This window comes from Staurois parvus, unplaced genomic scaffold (genome assembly GCF_062004578.1).
Source record: "Staurois parvus isolate SC_StPar_1 unplaced genomic scaffold, SC_StPar_1.0 ptg000446l, whole genome shotgun sequence".
Classification (NCBI taxonomy): Eukaryota; Metazoa; Chordata; class Amphibia; order Anura; family Ranidae; genus Staurois; species Staurois parvus.
The window spans coordinates 2,636,018-2,657,594 of NW_028318242.1; the positions used below are offsets into that span (position 1 = coordinate 2,636,018).

At 44.7% G+C, this 21,577-nt stretch overlaps 1 protein-coding gene across 1 annotated transcript in view; it reads left to right on the plus strand.

Annotated features, from left to right (window-relative positions):
* Window positions 1-3,299: 3,299 nt before the first annotated feature.
* The window catches only part of CFAP97D2 (CFAP97 domain containing 2), a 38,327-nt gene continuing 20,049 nt past the window's right edge, over window positions 3,300-21,577 (plus strand). Inside the window, exons 1-3 of the mRNA XM_089688126.1 lie at window positions 3,300-3,468; window positions 6,998-7,078; window positions 16,775-16,893. Coding sequence (XP_089544252.1) covers window positions 3,376-3,468; window positions 6,998-7,078; window positions 16,775-16,893 — 293 coding nt within the window. The 5' untranslated portion in view covers window positions 3,300-3,375. The remainder of the gene's footprint in view (window positions 3,469-6,997; window positions 7,079-16,774; window positions 16,894-21,577) is intronic.

Here is a 21,577-nt window from a genome sequence, read left to right on the forward strand (position 1 = left end):
CTTTTTTAATCTCATCATGGGCCTTGTTGCCCACTGGCTCCCTCTGAAGGGTCACATACATATAAAGGATTCCCTGAGAGTTTGTGTAGACAGACATGACTGTTGAATGCAGCACAGCTCACACAAAAGACTGTGTTTGACCTGCTTTGACTGCAATGCAAACACATCTCCAAAAAGACATGCTGTATTCAAAGAAACACAATGCAAAGTAGGTCAAACACAACCTAAGAACTGTCTATTGTCCATACTGTACCATTCAGGTAAATGGGAATCTACTGACCTATGTTTGCTGTGCAATTTCAAATACAAATCAAAAATAGGTGAACAATGCTATTATACCTCCAGATATGCTGTGCACCTAAAGAGGCATGGCTGAACAAGAATCCACTATCAAGTTGCTTGTATGTTTGTAAGCTCATCAGTGTGCCTCTTCTCACACTAGCCTTCGTTGCTGACCATGTTTTTACAGATATCACATGTACCTGTTTTATTACCAACTATGCATTTGATCCAATTTCTGATGCTTAATCTTAGTTCCACTTAGCCTTTGCAACAATCTCTGGCTATCCTGCACTTTCAGTTTCTTTCATCCTTTGGCACCATTGATGCCCAACTGGCAGGATTTTGGGTAAGCATTGCTGTCGTTGCTGGGCTACTCTCTAGTTATAGCTTGACTTTGTAGGCTATTCTGTACTCTATGTACAAGTTCCCATGGGCATTCATCCACAAGTGCATTCACATGCAGGGTCCTTGAAGAGGTAGGGATAACTTTATTTGAACCTGAAATAATACCATCTTTAGAATTCTCTAAAAAAAAATCTTTAGACCTCTATAAACATCAAGAGATGTGTACAGGTTTTTGTGACAATGTAGAGCACCTGGAAGCACAATCCACTTGCTTCCAGGTTCCTCCTCAGCTTGCTGGTAAGGCTGTGGTCACAAGGGACTTTCCTATGTATGTTGGGATTTTCTGGTTATATAACCCTTTTGGACAAAGGTGAGAAATGTTCAACATTGCAATACTGCCAAATGACCATGTGGTCATTCTAGTCCATGATACACCTCGTTTCAAAGGTTTTTGTAAGAAGAAACCGATTCCTTGCTACTTAACACAGGAAAACGTCTCAATTCATTTTTGTGGAATAACAGAGTCCAACCCTCAACCCCCCCTCCAGGTGATAGGATGACTCACTAGAGTAGATGAAACAGAGGAGTCCGAGGAATGGACAGACAGGATTATAAAAACATATGATAAGTTCTTGGGGCAGTGAGCCCCTTGGATAACCTTCTGCTCCTCATTGAAATATACAGAACTGACTCCATACTATGGGTACAAGCATGGTGGGGACAACGGGTGGGCAGGAGGTTCAGCCACCCTGGGTGCAGCATTGTCATGCATGAGGGGGGTTGCCACATGATGAGCCACAGTCCCCTCGCTGCATGCATGCTCCAGATCAGTGGTTGGCAAGCAGAAGGCCACAGCTTCATGTCATGCTGAGCTTCAACATGCCCACTATGTCCTTAGTTCTCCAGTGCACGCACCATGCCATCCATGGGCAGCTGAAACAAGGGGGCATAGAACAGGCAAAGTGCAGTACACCCATTTTAAGCCATGTGTTAGTAGCACTAGGGGAAGTGGTGTTCAGTTCCACAGCATCCTTGCCCTGGGCACTGAACAAACCTGTCCCGATACTAGGTACAGGTCTTTTGAGTTGACTCTGCATGTACATGTGAACATAAAACATAGCAGGCTTGTTTTCCTTATGTAGCACTCTCCTAGATAGCTAGGGGGAGCTAGTGCTAAATTGTTAGTCAATGGCTGAGTAGCAGTCTGTGGTGATAGTCAGAGGGAGGTCAAATTTGGGTCAGAGATGAGAGGCTGTGCAGGCCAGTTTCCTGATACCTCCCCCTGTTCTAGAATCTTGGAGAAGATTCTAGAAGCAGTGAATGGGGGTGAGGAGGGGCTGCCCTGCAGACATGGAGGAGCTTAGCCAGTCCCCAAACAGGAGGCTTGGCATGGGGCCAGGGCAACCTTCAAATGTTACAGAGCCTACTCAGCAGCAGGAGAGATAAAGTGAGAGACTGGAGAGCAGGAGCCTGGGAGGGGTCCCAGATTGGAAGGGGATCACCTACAGGCAGAGGAGCTGGAAAGGAGGAAAGCTCAGGAATTCATCAGCACCCAGAGCGAGGACCATCTGTGGAGCAGGTAAGAGGCGGCCCAGCAGAAGGCATGAGAGCAGCCACCGACCCATCAGCTCACAGACAGAGGACTGAGAGAGTAGACCTACACCCCCTGGGCCAGAAAGGGGAAGGAGCACTTTAGTGGGAATTTGGATTAGCTTGCTACCTGGGACATTCTTCTGTTTAAAGTGACAGTCAATGGATCCCCTGCTCAGGTATTTGCCCAGTACAGCTGGATAAAGGAGTATCTGGGGTGGTACACCAGGAGATGCTGACTAGCTCTCCAAAAGAGAATTTTTTGCAGTCTAAAGAGACTTGTACAAAGTTCTTAGGAAGATTGTCCTCAGTTGCCATTCCCTTTGGCCATCCCATACACCCCTTACCCGTCCAAGCTCAAATCTTCATAATAAAATCCAAAAAACAAGCTCAAGGACTGGCTACTGTCTCCTGGATACAAGTCTGTATGGAAAATGTGTGTTGCTTGGCTGTGCAGGACTACAGGGGGACCCAAATCTTTAGCGACTCCTAAGGGGGTAGTGCTACACTTACAGTATATATATATTTTTTTCATTTGTATTTACTTTTGTATTTCATTTTTTCTGCTTCCTACATGGAGATAGTGCCTTTGGGAATGCTATATGTTGGGTGCACCCATCCTTGTCCTATCTCTGTTATATCTCTTCATTCACACTGTTAGCAAGACTTGTTCTTATAGTAATGTATTAATTTTCCTAGAAAGAGAGATTATCTGACTTTTTTATTTTTAGCGTTGGTCTATATTTAAAAAAAGCACCTTCAGTTTATAGCAGCATGTTCTGAACAGCTGCCATATTTTAAATTAATTGGTGTATGGCTGTATACTCGTCATTTGAAGCTGCCTGTTGCTCTTTGCAGGTTGCAGTTCCTGTACCTTTGACATCCTGAGTATGGGATTAATCTTGTTGCAGTGTATTATTATATAGTCACTCAGTGGATTGACAGGTTTACTTTATGATTGTTTGCTGATCTACCTCCATGGTGTTTAAAAGGTTAGCCGCAGCTTTTCTTTTTTCTGCTTAACACCAATGTCATGGCAACCACCACATGACTGGCCTCAAACACACTGCGGTCTCCACGGCTTCTCTCCCCAGGCTCACATCCACTCTGCATCATTCATTACAAGGCTCTCAGACTGTGTGGACAGTCACTCTGAAGATGCACAGAGCATATCAACCAATACTACCATGTGGTAACAAATATCTGCAACAGAAATGGGACAAAACCTACTATGATGAGCATAAGAGAAAGGTACGGCATTGATAAAAAAATATATTATTGTGGTTTGGTAGGATGAAGGTTCACAATGCAGAACATTGACATCACAAAATGGGAAAACACAGTGGGGGGATTAATAAAAAGTGTCTGAGACAATCTTGGTCATGACTTTGCCTCAACTAGAGCGCAGCCAATCAGCTTTACCTCATGTAACATTTACATATGTGGGCATGGGGGGACGGGGGCACTTTAAACTTTTTATTTTACTTTTTTTTTTTTTTTGCACTGTCCCTTTAAAAAAAAAATGTAATCACTTTTATTCCTATCACAAGAATTGCATGAATCCCTTGTGATAGAAATAATTAGTGACAAGTCCTCTTTATGGAGAGATATAGGGGCAATAAGACCCCACATCTCTCCTCTGCAATGTAAAGCATTAGATCCAAAAAGCATTGATCTAGTGCTTTATAATAATAATAAAAAAAAAAAAAAGGAACCAAAAGTGACATTGCTCCGGTTCTCCAAGAGCATAGAGATGAGTGGAGCTAATCTTTCCTTCACTTATCTCTATGCCCATTGCCATTGTTTTTTTGGCACCTGTATGGTCCTTTTTTTTCATTTTGGCCGACAGCCGAAAGGGCTGTTTTCGGCCAAAACATTTTGGCCACCAAAATTTCAGTGCATCCCTAATAATGATGATTAATGTTTGTATAGAGTTTTTTACCCTGGGACTCAAAATGCTTTATCTGCTGTTGGGACAGATGATGAAGTAGCTGTCTAGGGCATGCTCAGTAATATATATTCCATAGGCCAATTTATTAGACAGGAGGAAATTCACACATGTACAGGGAGAACATGCAAACTCCATGCAGATAGTTTCCTGACCAGGGCTCAAACTGAGGACCCTAGTGCTTCAAAACAGAAATGCAACCACTAAGCCTCTATGCTGCCTTTGTCCACATCCAGTTGTGCTCAAACGTTTGCATACCCTGGCAGAAATGGTGAAGTTTTGGCATTTATATTGAAAAAATGACTGATCATGCAAAGAAACTGTTTTTTATTGAAGGATGATGATCATATCAATCCATTTGTTATTACATAGTTGTTTGGATCCTTTTTAAACCATAATGATTACAGAAATCACCCAGATAGCCCTGATCACAAGTTTGCATACTCTGGAATGTTTGGCCTTGGTACAGAAACACAAGGTGACACACACAGGTTAACAAGGCAATTAAAGGTTATGGGTCATGCATCTCCTGCCGTGTTGCATTGACTGACAAGGGGATTAATTTACTAAAGGAGTACAGACTGTTCACTTAGCAAAGTAACTCTTTATATGCACCTTGTTACTTTGTTGCTTAGTAGCCCAACAACTATAAACATATTTACAAGTCAGTGTGCATGTAAGCAAATTTCCAGTTGAACTGCACTGAATAACATACAATTATAGCCAAACAAAAGAGCAGTTACAGGCTATCACTTTGTTATGCTACACAAAGTATACAATTAACATTTCTTTTGTTGTAAGAAATGTATAAGTATCAATGCAGAGATTGCTAAAACAGTATGAGCTGGGTTTGGTGAGCTGTGAAGTCAGGTGAGGTGCAGCAAAGCAATTGGGGTCTTGATTACTTTAGGTGTTAAAGCAGTCCATAGATTATGCAAGTTTCTTTCCATCCCCTATGGGTGGAAGGAAATAAAATTGATAGATTTCTCCATCAAAGGTGTCAATATTGATGTGGGAATTCCTCCCACACTTCTATTGTGTTCTGCCGGCAGAGAGCCTTCCCTGCCGGCAAAAAACAACGAGCTCTGCTGGCAGTTATAGCCAACGGCAGTGATTGCATGAAAAAAGTCAGACAGGCTGGTTGTACTGAAGTTGATCAATGGATGGATCGACTTAAGTACAACCAGCCTGCCCATTATGGATCAGATCTCGGCCAGTCCCTGCTGAACCAGCCAACATTTGATCCATCTATGGCTGGCTTTAGGGAGCTGAGGTGAACATGACACATCCAATGTACAGAGGAATTTAAAAATAGGTCTTCTTCTAACATGATTGATGTGTAATATGAACACAGGTTCACTTCACTCAATTTACACTTCGACATAAGTAGCCTAGAATCACCTCACTTCACTGAAAGGAGTAATAAACCCGAAAGTAAACATTTATTATATTGCAGCTTACCAATTCTTAGATGAGATGGCTGCATTTGTTTTCTTTTTTAGGCTTTCTTTCTTCTCTTTTCATTTTGTGATCTGGCCACTAAGTCTGTTGTTTTTCAAAAGAACAAGCTCTCCAGCAGAATGTATCAATTACAGAGATGAAGCAAACCATTTAAAACTAGCAGGGGTGCTTACAACAATACAAAAAATGGCCATTGCCCCAGTTTATAACTGGCCTTCACAGCAAGGAGCACACGGAAGGGCGACGCATGTCAAACAACAAAAGAGAAAAATTCCCAGCTCAGCTTGCCAACCAGCCTGCAAACAAACCGAATTAACCTGTCTAACAGTATACGGTAAAAACAGGGATTTAGTTAGCACACATACATTAAATACATGTGCTTCTACTATGGGGGCTCTTAAAATTTGTAGAGTTTGGAACTACAGAGTATTGAGGTGCCGAGACAAGGCTCTGTAGCTTACGCATGTATCTGCAAATGTGTGCTAACTAAACCCCTGTTTTTAATGCATACTGTTAGACAGGTTAATTCGGTTTGTCTGCAAGCTGGCTGGCAAGTTGAGCTGTGAATTTTTCTGTTTTGCTGTTTGTCGTGCTTACAACAATCCAATTTTATTTATTTAAAACCTTTATCACAAAAGGAAAGAAAATGGCTTGCAGTAACTGCTTATAAAGTGTTAGCTGGAGTTTGGATTAAATGCTTAGTTCATTTAAATCTGCTAGTCCATCTAACATTACTCTTCCTCCAGACTGACAATGCTGCTGTCCAATGGTGCCCCCTATGCTCCTTAAAACAGAGTGGGGGCACTCTAATAAAAGAGATGTGTTATTGGCCAGATCACCAGGGGAATACCGAGGGAAAAAAAGTCTAAGAAAAGAAAATTCACATCAATAGCCTCAGAAAGACCTTGTCACCAGGAGAAACGTTTTAATTTGAATGCTTCTTTTCAATAAAGACAAAACAACATCTAGCTGTATCCAGGGGCGGACTGACCATTTGGAAACTCGGGCACAGCCCGAGGGCCCGGGGTCAGTAGGGGGCCCCATGAGATGCCCCTGGCACCTTTTTAATTGGATTTTTTGAGGCAAAGACACAGGGGCCCCATGATCTCCTATTGCCTGGGGGCCCCATGAGTTCTCAGTCCACCCCTGGCTGTATCCCTACTTTTTTTATCTTATTCATAAGCCCTGTAAAGGTGACAGGAATGCAACACTGCCAGGAGTCTTGGATCCTAGTATCTACAGTGGATCCCCGCTGCCACGTCAGCATTTTAATGCTGCAAGGAAAAATGAATGAATCATAGAAACAAAACTGACTGCAATAATGCAATAAACAGCACATTCGTTAATAAACAAAATTATGTCCTGTTTTAGGTGCAGTCTGCCAAGCCGATGGTGGATACTAACCGCCCTCAAACATATGTTCATCTTAATCTGAAACTGAAGAAGCTAAAGGTAATTCTGGCTATATGTTATTTTTCCTCCTTGAGCTGGTAATACTATTACTATAGTGTGTACACTTCAACCATCCTATATAATGCACAGAAAACTTTTTTCTTAACCCCTTCACGCCGGCACCTCCCGGCCCTTTAAGGGGTTTCTGACGGCGTGGCAGGATTTAGGGTCATGGGACCACCATGATTGGCTGTCACAGCAGTCACATGAAAAGGTCCCAATTGCAAGGAGAGATCGGGACCTTTCCATCGGACACCGGCACATGTTCTGGGAGCGCGTTCTCAGCACGTTTGTTTACAAATGGTCACTCAATGTCAACGCCTAGCCACCAAGAGGCCGCATATTTTTGTACTGTTGGCCTGAAGTTAAATAGCCCCCTAATGGCAAGACTTTAATTTCATTTTGTTGTCTGTGTCCCATTGCAGATATTTCCTTCGCTTCCCATCCCATAGAAAAAACAGGAAGTAAGAGAAAATCCCTCCATAATGAGGGAATACCTGGTTGTCACCAGAGGAACATTTCCCCTCTATTCCTATTCTGGTGACAACCCAAAATTTCAGATTTCTTTCACTATAACGTTTGATGATAATGGTAAACAGGACGAACAGAGAGGGTGAATCTTTCTAATGGGGTACAGACAGCATAAAATCCCAATCGGTGTTCTACTCCCTCTCCACTCTATCCAAAACCAGAAAAAAAGTTTTGCTTTAGTTATACTTTGAAGTGGAGCTAAACCGAGAAGATTTACCATGTTATAGGGAATATCCAGAAATATTAATTGTGCCCAAACAGTACCCTAAAAATGTACTGATGTGTTTAGGTCCTAGTGGGCTTAATCATTGAAATTAGTGGGTGAAATGCATCAGAGTGACCTCTCCCACTGGTGGAGAGCAGAGCTGAAGCCATCTTACATTACCTGGTTTAGTTTTGGGATAAAGATCAGCTGCAGAAAAATCCCAGAAATAATTTTTTGGGCATAGCTTCTAAACCTCAGGTCCTCGATAATTCACCTGCTTATGATTTAGGGCCCATTTACATTTGTGTGGTGCATTAAGGCATGCTAGGTTGCCTAATAACATTCTCTCACATGACCTGCTCCTGGGGGAACCTATGAATATAGGCTCTGCCTCCAAGCCCTCCTTACATGATTTCATACTCTGCAAGGTTGTAAGTGGAAACAAAATATGAAAGACCCCTAACTATTCATAAAATCAATTTGTTGACCATTGGATGATCCAGCCAGGAGAACACTGTGAGATGTCTTCAAAAAAACAGATTCCGTTCTAGCAATGCAGATTTCCTTTCTTAGTGGAATAAAGAAAGTAACATCTTAGTCTTTTATTATGTACAGCAGAGGGACTGTCGTGCAGTGTACATATGCAGCAGTTTATTTGGAACAGGAATGCAGTGTGAACTGCATACTTCTAGCAAAATGTGATTTTCAGAGTGTATTATCACACACATTTAACATGGCTGCTCATAGATACAAACTGTGGACCTTGAGAATGCTGGGATGTTTTGTGCAAGAACTGCGTTATGGGAGGGGCAATGCTATTACATTATATTGATGAACATATGTGTCTTTAAAACTGAACTCTGTACACAAAATCTTATATATATATATATGTGTGTGTGTAGCGCTATTTATACACTCTTTGAGACTACTGGGTTATGATGGCGCCACCTGTATAGTAATTAGGAGCAGAATCCTTATAATCTGTGTGATCAGGACAAGATCTCTAACAAGTGCTAGTGCCTCCACTCAATTGGGGTTTGTGGATAACAAGTGAAATCCCAACTGAGAAATGTATCATCCACATAGACAGTAATCCACACAGCATTGTATATGAAAGTCCATGTATTGAAGAAATCACATTCAGTAAACCATCCAACATAAAGTATCTTCCAAACAGGAACATTAAAGCATTAACAGTCTTTTTTTTTGCATGTCTCAGTGAGGTGAGGCTGCAACACTTACAGTCTGAGCTCTCGCTCTGCAGGAAAACCACACCCCTCTCTTTTCCACAAGTTTCTGATGACCTCATCCTCAGTGCCCAGAGAGCATAGCAACCATATTGGAAAAGGGCAAAACAAACACTGCATAACAGAAGTATACACTGGAACACTGGAAAATATGAAATGATCATATTACTATATATACAGTATATATATATATATATATATATATATATATATATATATTCCTCAACAGACACAAACAATGTAAATCCAATTTTGTGCACCAAATGCCTTTTCCATAACCAGTTATTACCCGGTGACATCATCACTGTGCTGCACATAGACTGTGCTGCACATAGACTGTGCACAGAACAGGGTGGTGAGAGGGACTCAGCAAGTCTACTGACTACACTTGCCCTGCAAAAACTAGAGAAGAGGGGGTGGTTGCAAGACCAGTCATCCTGTAAAAAGAGAGAGAACAGCAGTAACAGGTCTTTATTACAGGCAAAAGCAAAATTAAGGAAGTCACTAAAAGTTAAAAAGGCTTAATAAATCCCCTAGAGGACCCAGTGCTGTGAGGGACTGCCGAGCGGCACCACTAGCACTCCACTGGTCAGGCGTGCCCAGAGCGCGGAGTCTAAGCCCCAGGGTACTTGTTCACCAGGGCCCCTGATGGTGGGGATGGACTTGTAGTACCCCGAGACCAGGTCGCCACTACTGAGCACACCTGTCAGTGGTAGGGGTATTCGCCAGGGGCTCCAACCAGGGAGAGCCAGATGTGAGGAGGTCGGGTGACCCCGATGGGATGGATGGATGGATGGCTGAGTAAGTGCGTAGTCAGACAGGCCGAGTCGGTAACGTAGAGGACGGTAGGGTACAAGGGAGCAGGCAGAGAGTCGTCGGGTCACACGCCAGGTCAGCAACAGGAGGTCAGATCTAATGAGGGGCATCCAGGGAGAGAGGTCAGGCAAAGCAAGGGTCTGGGCAGGAGAAATCAGCAGGTCAAGAACAATCCGGGTCAATAAACTTACAAGGCACAGGTACAGAATCACAGGAAGCAGGTAAGACCAGAAGGCAACGAAATGACAGCTCAGGGACCTTTAAATATCCCGCCCTGCGCTGCCATTGGTGCCCAGCGGGCGGCCGTGGCTTCTACTGCGCATGCGCGAACTCGAACACCGTGGCCGGCCCGGACCTAGTGCCTGTGTACAGGGCGGAGCAGTGCGCCTGCGCCGGGACCATCGCGGCAGGGATCGAGGAGATCCCTGACATTGCCCCCCCCCTACGGGCAACCTCCGGATGCCCATCCGATCTCTCCACCACGGGTGATCACAAAGAAACCTCCGGACAAGTCTAGGTGCATGGACATTATGGGCTGGTTCCCACGAATTGTCCTCAGGGCCGTAGCCCTTCCACTTGATGAGAAATTGGGTCTGGCCCCCCCTTCGTCGGCACTTCAGGATTGCCTCCACCTCGAATTCTTCTTCCTCTTCAACCGTTACGGCCTCCGGGGGCCTGGATTCCCGTTCCGGGAAGGCATCAGGGACTACCGGCTTCAACAGGGACACGTGGAAGACAGGGTGGATCTTGAGTGTCTCAGGGAGAACAAGTTCATAGGCCACTTCATTGACCATCCGTTTGATGCAAAAAGGGCCTATAAATTTAGGTCCCAACTTCCTTGACGGGTAGAGCATCTTCAAGTTTGATGTAGCCAGCCAAACCTTCTCTCCGGGCTGCAACACCAGATCCCCTCTTCGCTTCCTATTAAAAGCCCTCTTGTAGTCTTCTTGGGCTTGACGGACGGCTTCCTGTAGTTTCTTATTGTTGGAAGTGAAGAAGGTTAGTGCATCCTGTGTCGCTGGGATTGGGCATTCCGGGACTAAATCCGGGAGGAAGACAGGATGAAACCCATAGTTGGAGAAGAACGGGGACTGCCCAGTTGCTGAATGGCAAGCGTTGTTGTACGCGAATTCCGCCAAAGGGAGAAGTGGCACCCAGTCGTCCTGAGAGAATGAAGTGTAGCATCGCAGATATTGCTCTAGAGTCTGATTGGTCCTTTCGGTCTGACCATTGGTCTGAGGGTGAAATGCCGAGGAAAGGGATAGCTTGATGTCCAGGGCTTTGCACAATGCCCTCCAAAACCTCGAGGTAAACTGTGCCCCTCGGTCCGAGACGATGTCTTCGGGGACCCCATGCAGTCTGACGACCTCTCGAATAAAAACTCGCGCCGTCTCGGCTGCTGATGGAGTCTTCCGTAAAGGAATGAAATGGGTCATCTTGGATAAGCGGTCCACGACCACGAGAATTGCTGTGTGGTCCAGTGAAGGTGGAAGCTCGACTATGAAGTCCATAGAGATTTTCTGCCAGGGCCGTTCAGGGATGGGTAATGGACGTAGCAGGCCCCACGCCTTATTTCTTGAAGGCTTGTTCCGCTGGCAGATGGCACAGGAGCCCACGTAATTCTTACAATCCTTGGCCATGTCCGGCCACCAGAAGGAACGTCGGAGAAGTTCCAGGGTCTTGACCGGGCCAAAATGTCCTGCCATTGGGTGGTCATGGCAATATCCCAAGACTAAGGTTTGGGCCTCCTCCGGCACCACAATTCGGTCCTCCCTCCATAGGAGTCCCTCCTTGTTCTGGAGGGGCACCCCATCGGAGGTAGACATCGCTGTGGACGCTCTCAGGATCTCGGAGCGAAGGTTCGTCTGGAGGGCCAAGAAATTTCCTGCAGGAAGAATAGTGTCGGGTACTGGGATCTCCTTGGTGTCCTCGTACATGCGCGACAACGCGTCCGGCTTCGTGTTTTCCGAGCCGGGCCTATATGTGATGTGGAACTGGAACCTCGAGAAAAACAATGCCCATCTTGCTTGTCGTGGGCGTAGACGTTTGGCTGTCCTCAGATATTCCAGGTTCTTATGGTCCGTGAATATCAGGATGGGATGGGAGGCACCTTCCAGCAGGTACCTCCATTCTTCTAATGCGGTCTTGATAGCCAGTAGTTCGCGATCCCCGATGTCGTAGTTCCTCTCCGCGGGGGTAAGTTTTCGTGAGAAAAATGCTACTGGGTGAAGTAATTCCTTGGCGCCCTTCCGCTGGGAAAGGATGGAGCCAACCGCGTTTTCTGACGCATCTACTTCTAAGATGTAGGGCAGGGAGGCGTCGGGATGACCCAGAATGGGTGCCGAGGTAAATAACTTCTTTAGTGCTTCAAAAGCTTCCTGTGCCTCTGGCGTCCATCTGAATCGCGTCCCAAGCTTGGTTAACTGAGTGATGTGGGAGACCAGACCCGAGAAGTTCTTGATGAACGTCCGGTAGAAGTTTGCGAACCCAATAAAACGTTGGACGCTTTTCCTGTCCGTGGGTTCAGGCCAATCTAGGATCGCAGAGACCTTCTGAGGGTCCATTGCGACCCCCGTGGTGGAGATAATCAGACCCAGAAATGTAACGCTAGCCTGTTCAAAGCAACATTTCTCTGCTTTAGCGTACAACCCGTGCTGCCGCAGCCGCCCCAACACCTTTGTTACATGTACCCTGTGCTCCCCCAGGGAGGATGAAAAAATCAAAATGTCGTCTAAGTAGACGATGACAAAGATGTCCAGGAAGTCCCTAAAGATGTCGTTTACAAAGTGCTGGAAGGTGGCCGGCGCATTGCACAACCCGAAAGGCATGACCAGGTACTCGAAATGGCCGAAACGGGTGCGGAAGGCCGTCTTCCACTCATCCCCCTCCCTTATGCGAACCAAATTGTAGGCTCCCCTTAAGTCCAGCTTGGTAAATACTACTGCAGCTTTTAGGCTCTGGAATAATTCAGGTACCAGTAGTAGTGGGTAACGATTTTGAATGGTGACCCTATTCAGCTCCCGATAGTCAATACATGGCCTCAAAGTCTTGTCCTTCTTTTCTACAAAGAAGATCCCCGCACCTGCTGGGGAAGTGGAGGGACGGATGAATCCCTTTCGGAGGCTGTCCTCAATATAATCCTTCAGGGCCCCTAATTCTAGCTCAGAAAGGGGAAAGATTCGCCCGAAAGGAATTTTAGAACCGGGTAACAGGTCAATAGGACAGTCATATGGGTGGTGGGGGGGGTAGAGCATCAGCTCCCCGTTCACTAAACACATCAAGAAACTTATGATAGGCTGCAGGAATCACTTGTCTCAGGCTGTCATCCCCTTCAGAGCACAGGAGGACCTGGGGGACCTCCGGGCCCGAAGTTCGACACAGTTCCCAACAGTATGGGGAAGGGAACGAGACAACCCCAGTTTCCCAGTCAATTTGGAGGTTATGGGCCCGCAACCAAGGGAGCCCCAGAATGACTGGGAAAAGGGGTGATGCAATAGCATCCAGGCGGAGGAGTTCCCGGTGCTGACCGGCAATGGAAGTCACAATGGAAGGGGTCTCCTGGTTAACCACCCCTGACTTTATCCGGGAACCATCAGCCAAAAAGATGTGAAACCCCTTCTCCTTTGGGCGGAGGGGGATACCCTGCTGGTGAGCAAAATTGATATCCACAAAACAGCTGCATGCCCCCGAATCAATTATGGCCGTCACCTCCACGGTCCTTTCTGAAAGCTGAAAGGAGAGGGGCACAACTAAGTATTGGGACGGATTCACATTGCCAATAGATAAAGAAGATGAGGTGAACTTACTCAGTTTCTGCGGGCAGGAACGTACCATGTGACCAGCTTCGCCGCAGTACAGACACAGATTCTGGGAGCGTCTGCGCTGGCGTTCCTCAGGCGATAGTTTAGGCCGTGCCAGGCCTAACTGCATGGGTTCGGGAGCATCTTCAGACGGCAGGTTCTGGAAGTTTGGCCTAGTATGTTGACTGGATCCTTGGAATGACCCCCAGGTATTTCCGCGACCCTGACCAGACCTCTCCAATCTGCGCTCCCGTAGCCTACGGTCAATTTTAATGGTGAGTGCAATCAAGTCCTCTAATGTCTCGGGCACCTCCACCCGGGCGAGCTCGTCTTTCAGAGTCTCAGAAAGGCCCATACGGAACTGGTGCAAAAGTGCGAACTCGTTCCAACGAGTGTCACCCATCCAGCGCCTAAAGTCAGAGGCGTATTCCTCAGCCGCCCGCCGACCTTGTCGGAGTGTGTATAATGTGGCCTCGGCCGAGGCCGCCCGTTGTGGGTCATCGTATAAGATGGCCATAGCGTTAAAGAAGCTGTCAACCGTAACCAGATGAGGATCATTGTTTCCCCTTAGTCGGTGGGCCCAGTCTTGGGGTTCACCCTGCAACAGGGAGATAACAAACCCCACTTTCACCAATTCTGTCAAAAAGGTCCGTGGCTGCAGTTCAAAATAGAGCAGACAGGAGTCACGGAATGACCGAAAGCGTGTGCGATCCCCGTGGAAGCGCTCGGGTAAGGGTACTCGGGGTTCCGCCATAGGGAGTGATGCGGAAGGCCCAGGAGCCGGCTCGTGGCCTGCTGCGACCGGCGGTGCAGGAGCCGGGGCCTGTGAAACAGGAGCAGATATGGTGCAGGCCTGAAACCGATTCTCGATCTGCAGACATCTGTCCTGTAATGTGTTTACTGCTTGCGTCAGGGTAGCCAGGTGCCTGCAAACCTCCTCCAACGGGGAGGGTCCTCCTCGAGGCTCAGTCATGGCCTTCTGGTACTGTGAGGGACCGCCGAGCGGCACCACTAGCACTCCACTGGTCAGGCGTGCCCAGAGCGCGGAGTCTAAGCCCCAGGGTACTTGTTCACCAGGGCCCCTGATGGTGGGGATGGACTTGTAGTACCCCGAGACCAGGTCGCCACTACTGAGCACACCTGTCAGTGGTAGGGGTGTTGGCCAGGGGCTCCAACCAGGGAGAGCCAGATGTGAGGAGGTCGGGTGACCCCGATGGGATGGATGGATGGCTGAGTAAGTGCGTAGTCAGACAGGCCGAGTCGGTAACGTAGAGGACGGTAGGGTACAAGGGAGCAGGCAGAAAGTCGTCGGGTCACACGCCAGGTCAGCAACAGGAGGTCAGATCTAATGAGGGGCATCCAGGGAGAGAGGTCAGGCAAAGCAAGGGTCTGGGCAGGAGAAATCAGCAGGTCAAGAACAATCCGGGTCAATAAACTTACAAGGCACAGGTACAGAATCACAGGAAGCAGGTAAGACCAGAAGGCAACGAAATGACAGCTCAGGGACCTTTAAATATCCCGCCCTGCGCTGCCATTGGTGCCCAGCGGGCGGCCGCGGCTTCTACTGCGCATGCGCGAACTCGAACGCCGCGGCCGGCCCGGACCTAGTGCCCGTGTACAGGGCGGAGCAGTGCGCCTGCGCCGGGACCATCGCGGCAGGGATCGAGGAGATCCCTGACAAGTGCACTTAGCATTTGTCCTTGTTAAAATCTGTGTTGTGCCATAGCCCCCACTCTGTTCTGCAGCACTCCTTGCCATTTAGCCCTATCCCTCTTTGCTTCCCTTGTAAACACTGAGCACACAATCTTTTCCAGTTGATGGCTAGTTCAGAGATTACTACAGTAAAAACTGGTGTCTTGTGTTGTGAATGATGCAGGCTGGAGAACAGCAGTATCATTACCACAAACACGAGCCAGCAGCTACTACACTCATCTATCTTGAACAAATGTAGTAGCTTGTGTTGCTGTCAGCTTGTGTTTTTGTCAGTGACTGCACTACTCTCAACCCGGCCGGGCGTTTGAGGAGCGGCACCATAGACTAGAATAGGAGGCCTCAACGCCTCCTGATGCGACCAGAGGCATCCGTTTTGCCGCACCCCGACGCTACCGCTCCCGTTAGAACAGCACCATGTGCTGAAATGGGCAGAATTGTCCGAGGCATTTGGGAAGCGGTAAAAGCGCTTCCCAAATGCCTTTCTGCCGCTTGAAAACAAGGCTAGTGTGAACGTAGCCTAACGTTGAAGGACAGCTTTCTCCAACCAGCTTCCATGCAACACTCTTTAGTGAAAATAGGTCCTTCTACGGACTGCCTGCTTAAATCCAGGTTCCTCCAGGACCTTAGCCAAGTATATGCTGATGCTCAGCAGCAACAGCTCCTCAGTAACACAGCTACCTCCAAGGCCAAAGGCCCCAGGAGAGAGCTGTACCTTCTCCCTGGCCACCTTCTGGGAGCCCCATCCCAGAGATTGGCTAAGGTCAGATACATTTTTATAACCCAGTGGCTGACCCTCGTACTCTATTTCTGGAAGACAGGAGAAATCAACCACCAGGCTTAGGGAAACCTGACCAGATCTAGAAAACAGATTGCTGCTCAGCTGGGTACAGCAGAGCCAAAAACTACATTTATCCAGCCTAGGGCAGGGCGCTACATTTATCATGGAGTTTTAACTAATCTTCAGGCCTAAAAATTTACATTTAAACACGTGTGCAAGAAAGCAGAATGGCCCTGACAGGGAAAGGTTAAATTTTGAATAATGCACTTCGAAAAAAATACACAAAGCACAAGATTCAAATTAGAATACACATGCCTCTTCTATTAAAACAATATTTGCTTAATCTTGAGTTCAGCTTTAAATGAGCCACATTTTAACCACTGCTTTATTATACTAATGATAAAAAAAATCTGTGTTAAGCATTGGATTTGTTTTAGAGGTTACAGTCCACATGTAAAATCACAATGCAGACATCTTTCTCTCTGTCATTCATCCCAGGTAAGATCACTAAGAAGATTTATATCGAAAAAGGTGTTTTATAACTTTGCCTACTATTTAAAATTGATAAGAAAGTATTCTAAATTGAATTCTCTTAATTTGCTGTAGCTAGAAGAGGAACGACTTTCAACTATTGAAAGAGATAACCATTTATTGCTGGAGAAAATGTCAACTATAATGAGAACAAAAGGAAGAATTGACAACAAAAATAATTATGTTGCCAAAAGGTAAAAAGAAAACACAATAAATGTACACATCAGAAGTGCTCTTATAGCTGATCTGCAACTTGTTAGATGCTGCCGCTATATTCGTCTGAAGTCCTTTTTCTCCATCTCCTGCCCCTGGGGTCCTTGAGGTAAATCCTGTTCTGCCTTCTTTGTTTTCTGAATCTGGAACAAAATTCTAAATAGGTCAGAGCAAATCTAAACTATCCATACTATATGATGGAAGATGAGGCCTGTTCCCACCTAAATCAAGTAAGTAATGTATTTTAGATATGGTCAACAAATACATATTCCCAGCTTTCTGAAATAAGACAGAGGGATGCTTGTAGCCCAAAGTATGTAGGCAAAGGCAACTTTCTGTCTCTGAGGCCCCACGTATGCAAAAAACAAAAAAATGATATGATTATATAGGTGGACTTAATCTTTAAGTCAGAGACTAAGCTGGAGCCCAAAACCTATGTCAACTATTCTATGATTAAAGGTACAAAACAAAGACTTAAAGTGTTACAAAACCCACAACAGTAAAATCAGTCTGTATATTATTATTATTATACAGTATTTATAAAGCGCGGATAGTTCGCTCAGCGCTGTACATTACAAAGGGGGACAGAACATGTGACAATGCAAAACATGAGGGGATTGAGGGCCCTGCTCTTTCGAGCTTACAATCTAGGAGGGAGGGGATGGTGGCACAGGAGGAGATAGCTGTGGGGGATGGAGTGGTAGGAAGAGTGAAGGAGGTCAGTAATTAGCAGGAGGTGGGGTAGGCTTCCCTGAAGAGATGGGTTTTCAGGGTGCGCCTAAAGAAGAGGAGAGTAGGTGATAATCTGATGGGTTGGGGCGGGAGTTCCAGAGGATGGGTGACACCCTGGAGAAGTCCTGTAGGCGGGCATGGGAGAAGGAGACCAGGGAACTAGAGAGAAGGAGGTCTTGTGAGGAGCGGAGTGTGCGTGCTGGGTGGTACTTGGATATTAGGTCAGTGATGTAGTTCGGGGCAGTATGGTGGACGACTTTGTACGTCAGTGTTAGGATTTTGAATTTGATCCGTTGCGCAATCGGAAGCCAGTGGAGGGATTGGCAGAGGGGGGTGGCGGAGATGGAGCGGTTGGAAAGGTGAATGAGTCTGGCTGCCGTATTCAGGATCGACTGAAGCGGGGATAGCCAGTGGTGAGGCAGGCCAGTAAGGAGGGAGTTGCAGTAATCGAGTCGTGATATGATGAGGGAGTAGATGAGCTGTTTAGTGGTTTCTGGAGTTAGGAACGTGCAGATTTTGGCGATGTTGCAGAGGTGGAGTCTGCACGAGCTTGTTGTATATGCAGGAAAGCATGCTTGTTATACTCACTGTGGAAGGTATTAATCCTCCACATTGTATAAAAAGACAGTTTGATCCTGTCTTCTCTGTTCCTGTCCTTCTTTTGCTGTCCCCAATTCATCTGTCATAGTACAGAGCAGCAGTGGCAAGACTGCACATGCTCTGTTTAGTGTGTATTGCTAGAGAGGTTTTTGGGTTTTTTTTGGGAAGGATGCATGTGGTCTGCACAGGGCCACTCAGGCAGGGCTGTCCAGACAGAGGGTCAGGGGACATGCAGCCTCATAGGACAGTCAGAGGAGAATGAAAACTCCTCTCACAATATTAACCAGTGCTGGGCTAAGGTATTAGCAGTTTATATTTACTAAAATAATTGCATTTCCATGTTCTTTGTATTGTGGAAGTATAGTATACTATGGGTCTACTGAATGCAGGGTCATAGAATTAGTAACACTTTAAGAACATTCAATACAGATATACATGTAGTGCTACAGCTGTCAAAATACCAAATGCTTGTATCCTACAATCCAGTATGACAAGATGAATGGGATTTTTTTTTTCTTATTTAAATATTTTATTGTTTTCAAATCACCATATTAAATGTACAAAAGCTAATAAAACAGTATACACATTTCTGTCATAACACTCCCCAGAAATAACCCTAATCTCGGTGACCTTTTACACCTCCCCTTACCCCACCCTTTGATTATGCATTTGTAACTTCATTCTAGAAATCCTGAACCTTAGCTATTACTTGTATTATACTGTACTAAATTTATCCCTTTCCCCTTCTTTTCACATATTCTAGGTATACCTCTGAATTTTTAAACTGTATCCACTTTTCCCAACTTGTACGAAATACCTCCATTTTATCTTCCCCCATATGGTAAAGTTCCTCCATTCTATATATATTCTCTACACTTTCTACCCAATCCTTTCTTTTCGGTGCCTGTTGTTTCTTCCAAAACTTGGGTATCAGTCCCTTCGCTGCATTTAAATAATACAATAATCCAGTTTTTTTATATTTTTTATCCGAATACTTGGTACCAAAAAGAAGGCAAGTCTCAGGGTCCTTAGGAATATTTACCTCTGTTATTTCCTGAATTATATTCACTATGCCCTCCCAGTATTCTTGAATTTTGTGACACTCCCACCATAAGTGTATCATTGTACCTCTCTCTCCACATCCCCGCCAACATAAAGGTGAGTTGTCTCCACTTATTCTATGCGCTTCATTCGGTGTAATATACCATCTTACTAAACACTTGTAATTAATTTCCATTTCCTTCATATTTACATTCCCGTGAATTAAACTATATATTTTATTTTGTTTTCCCTCATCAATTATTACTTCTAAATCCCTTTCCCAATTCTCTATAAATAGTGGACATGTAGCCGTGATTAAACCTGTGAGAATTTTATATATTTTAGTGATCCCGTGCTTCCCATCTCCTCTTATATCTAATAAGTGCTCAAAGGGGTTCCAATCTTCTCTTTTTCTTAATGGCACTGGGAGACTACCTACAAAATGTTTTAGTTGACCATACCGCCATTCATCCATTCTCGCAAATATATCCCTCCTACTTTTCAGTTCACTAAGTGGACACAACTCTTCTCCCACCATTATATGTTTTAATTGATCTTTCTTCTTTCTTCTTAATCCAGTTCCCTGTAATACTCTCTTTACCTGGAGGAAAAAACTCTGTAGCTCCTAGGGGCATTAAAAATGAATTAAATTCCCACCCCCTTTGTGTAAAGTGTCCCAAACTCTCAAAACATTACGTGTAAACAAACTTGTGCTATCTTTTAATCCTCTAAATTGAGGAGGTAGCCAAATGATTCTACTTAAATTTTTGCGACTTAATGTATTTTCTATGTTTACCCAACTTTTCCCCTGTGCATTATGTGTCCAATCAAAAATTCTTGCCAGTATTACAGAATTATAGTATCTCTTCATATCTGGTACCCCCAGTCTGCCTTTTCCTTTATCTCTATTTAAGATTTCAAAGCTTATTCTGGGCTTCTTATTTCTCCATATAAATGATGTTATAATTTTTTTAATTATTCTAAAATATGCCTCTGGGAGCTTAATTGGTATCATTTGAAACTTATATAGAATTTTGGGAACGATTACCATTTTTATCAAGTTTATCCGACCAATCCATGACTGAAATCCTCTTCCTAATTTCTTTATTTTGTCCTTAATCTCGTTTAATAGTGGGATATAATTTAATCTATATAAATTCTTTAAAGCTACAGTAAGTTTAATGCCCAAATATTTTAGATCTCTTTCTCTCCAAATAAAAGGGAATTCCTCCTGTAACATTTTTTTTTCGTTTATATTTAAGATCTCTGTTTTAGTTGGGTTAATTTTTAAGTTTGACATCTCTCCATATTCTTTTAAACATTTAATTAAGTTTGGTAATGTTATCCTTGGATTTCCTACATAGAACAACATGTCATCTGCATAAGCTGCCACCTTATGCTCCATTTCTCCTACACAAATTCCTTTTATATCTACATCATTCCTGATGGTAGCCAAAAGAGATTCCAAAGACAGTAACAATGAGGACAAAGGGCATCCCTGTCTTGTTCCATTCTGCATCCCAATGTACTCGGATAATTCCCCATTTACCATTATTGCTGCCGAGGGTTGTGTATATAATTTCCTAATCCATTCTCTCATTCTAGGTCCCATGCCTATTACTTCTAAGGTGTCTAATATATATCCCCAATTTACTCTATCAAATGCTTTTTCAGCGTCAATCGCAAGTGCCAACGTCGAAGTTCTTTCTTTCCTACTTTTTTGTATAAGGAACAAAGATCTTAAACCGTTGTCTCTGCCCTCTCTCCCTGGGACAAACCCCACTTGATCTATATGAATCAAACTCGGCATTAAGTCCTTCAATCTACTTGCCAATACTTTTGCATATAGCTTAGTATCTATATTTAATAAGGAAATTGGTAGCTTGAGCAGTGAGTATTATCTTTACCTTCCTTTTGTATGAGAACCACATGAGCTTGCAGGGATTCCCTCCTCATCTCCATCTCTCATCCCAGAGCATTCATATATATTCTCAACTTAGGTATTAGAATCTCTTCATATTTTTTATAATATCTCACTGTATACCCATTGGGTCCTGGACTTTTCCCGGCTACTGTACTTTTTAATGCAAAATGTATTTCTTCCTGCGTTATAGCAGTTTCTAGGGATTCTAATTGTTCTTCATTTAATATCGGTAATCCTGCCTTTTTTAAATATGCCAGTCTTCTCTCTTTATCTCTGACTTCTCCTAAGGTACCATGAGCCTTAATATTATATAACTTATTGTAATATTCTTTAAACACTTTTAATGTATCTTTGGTTGAATGAACCAA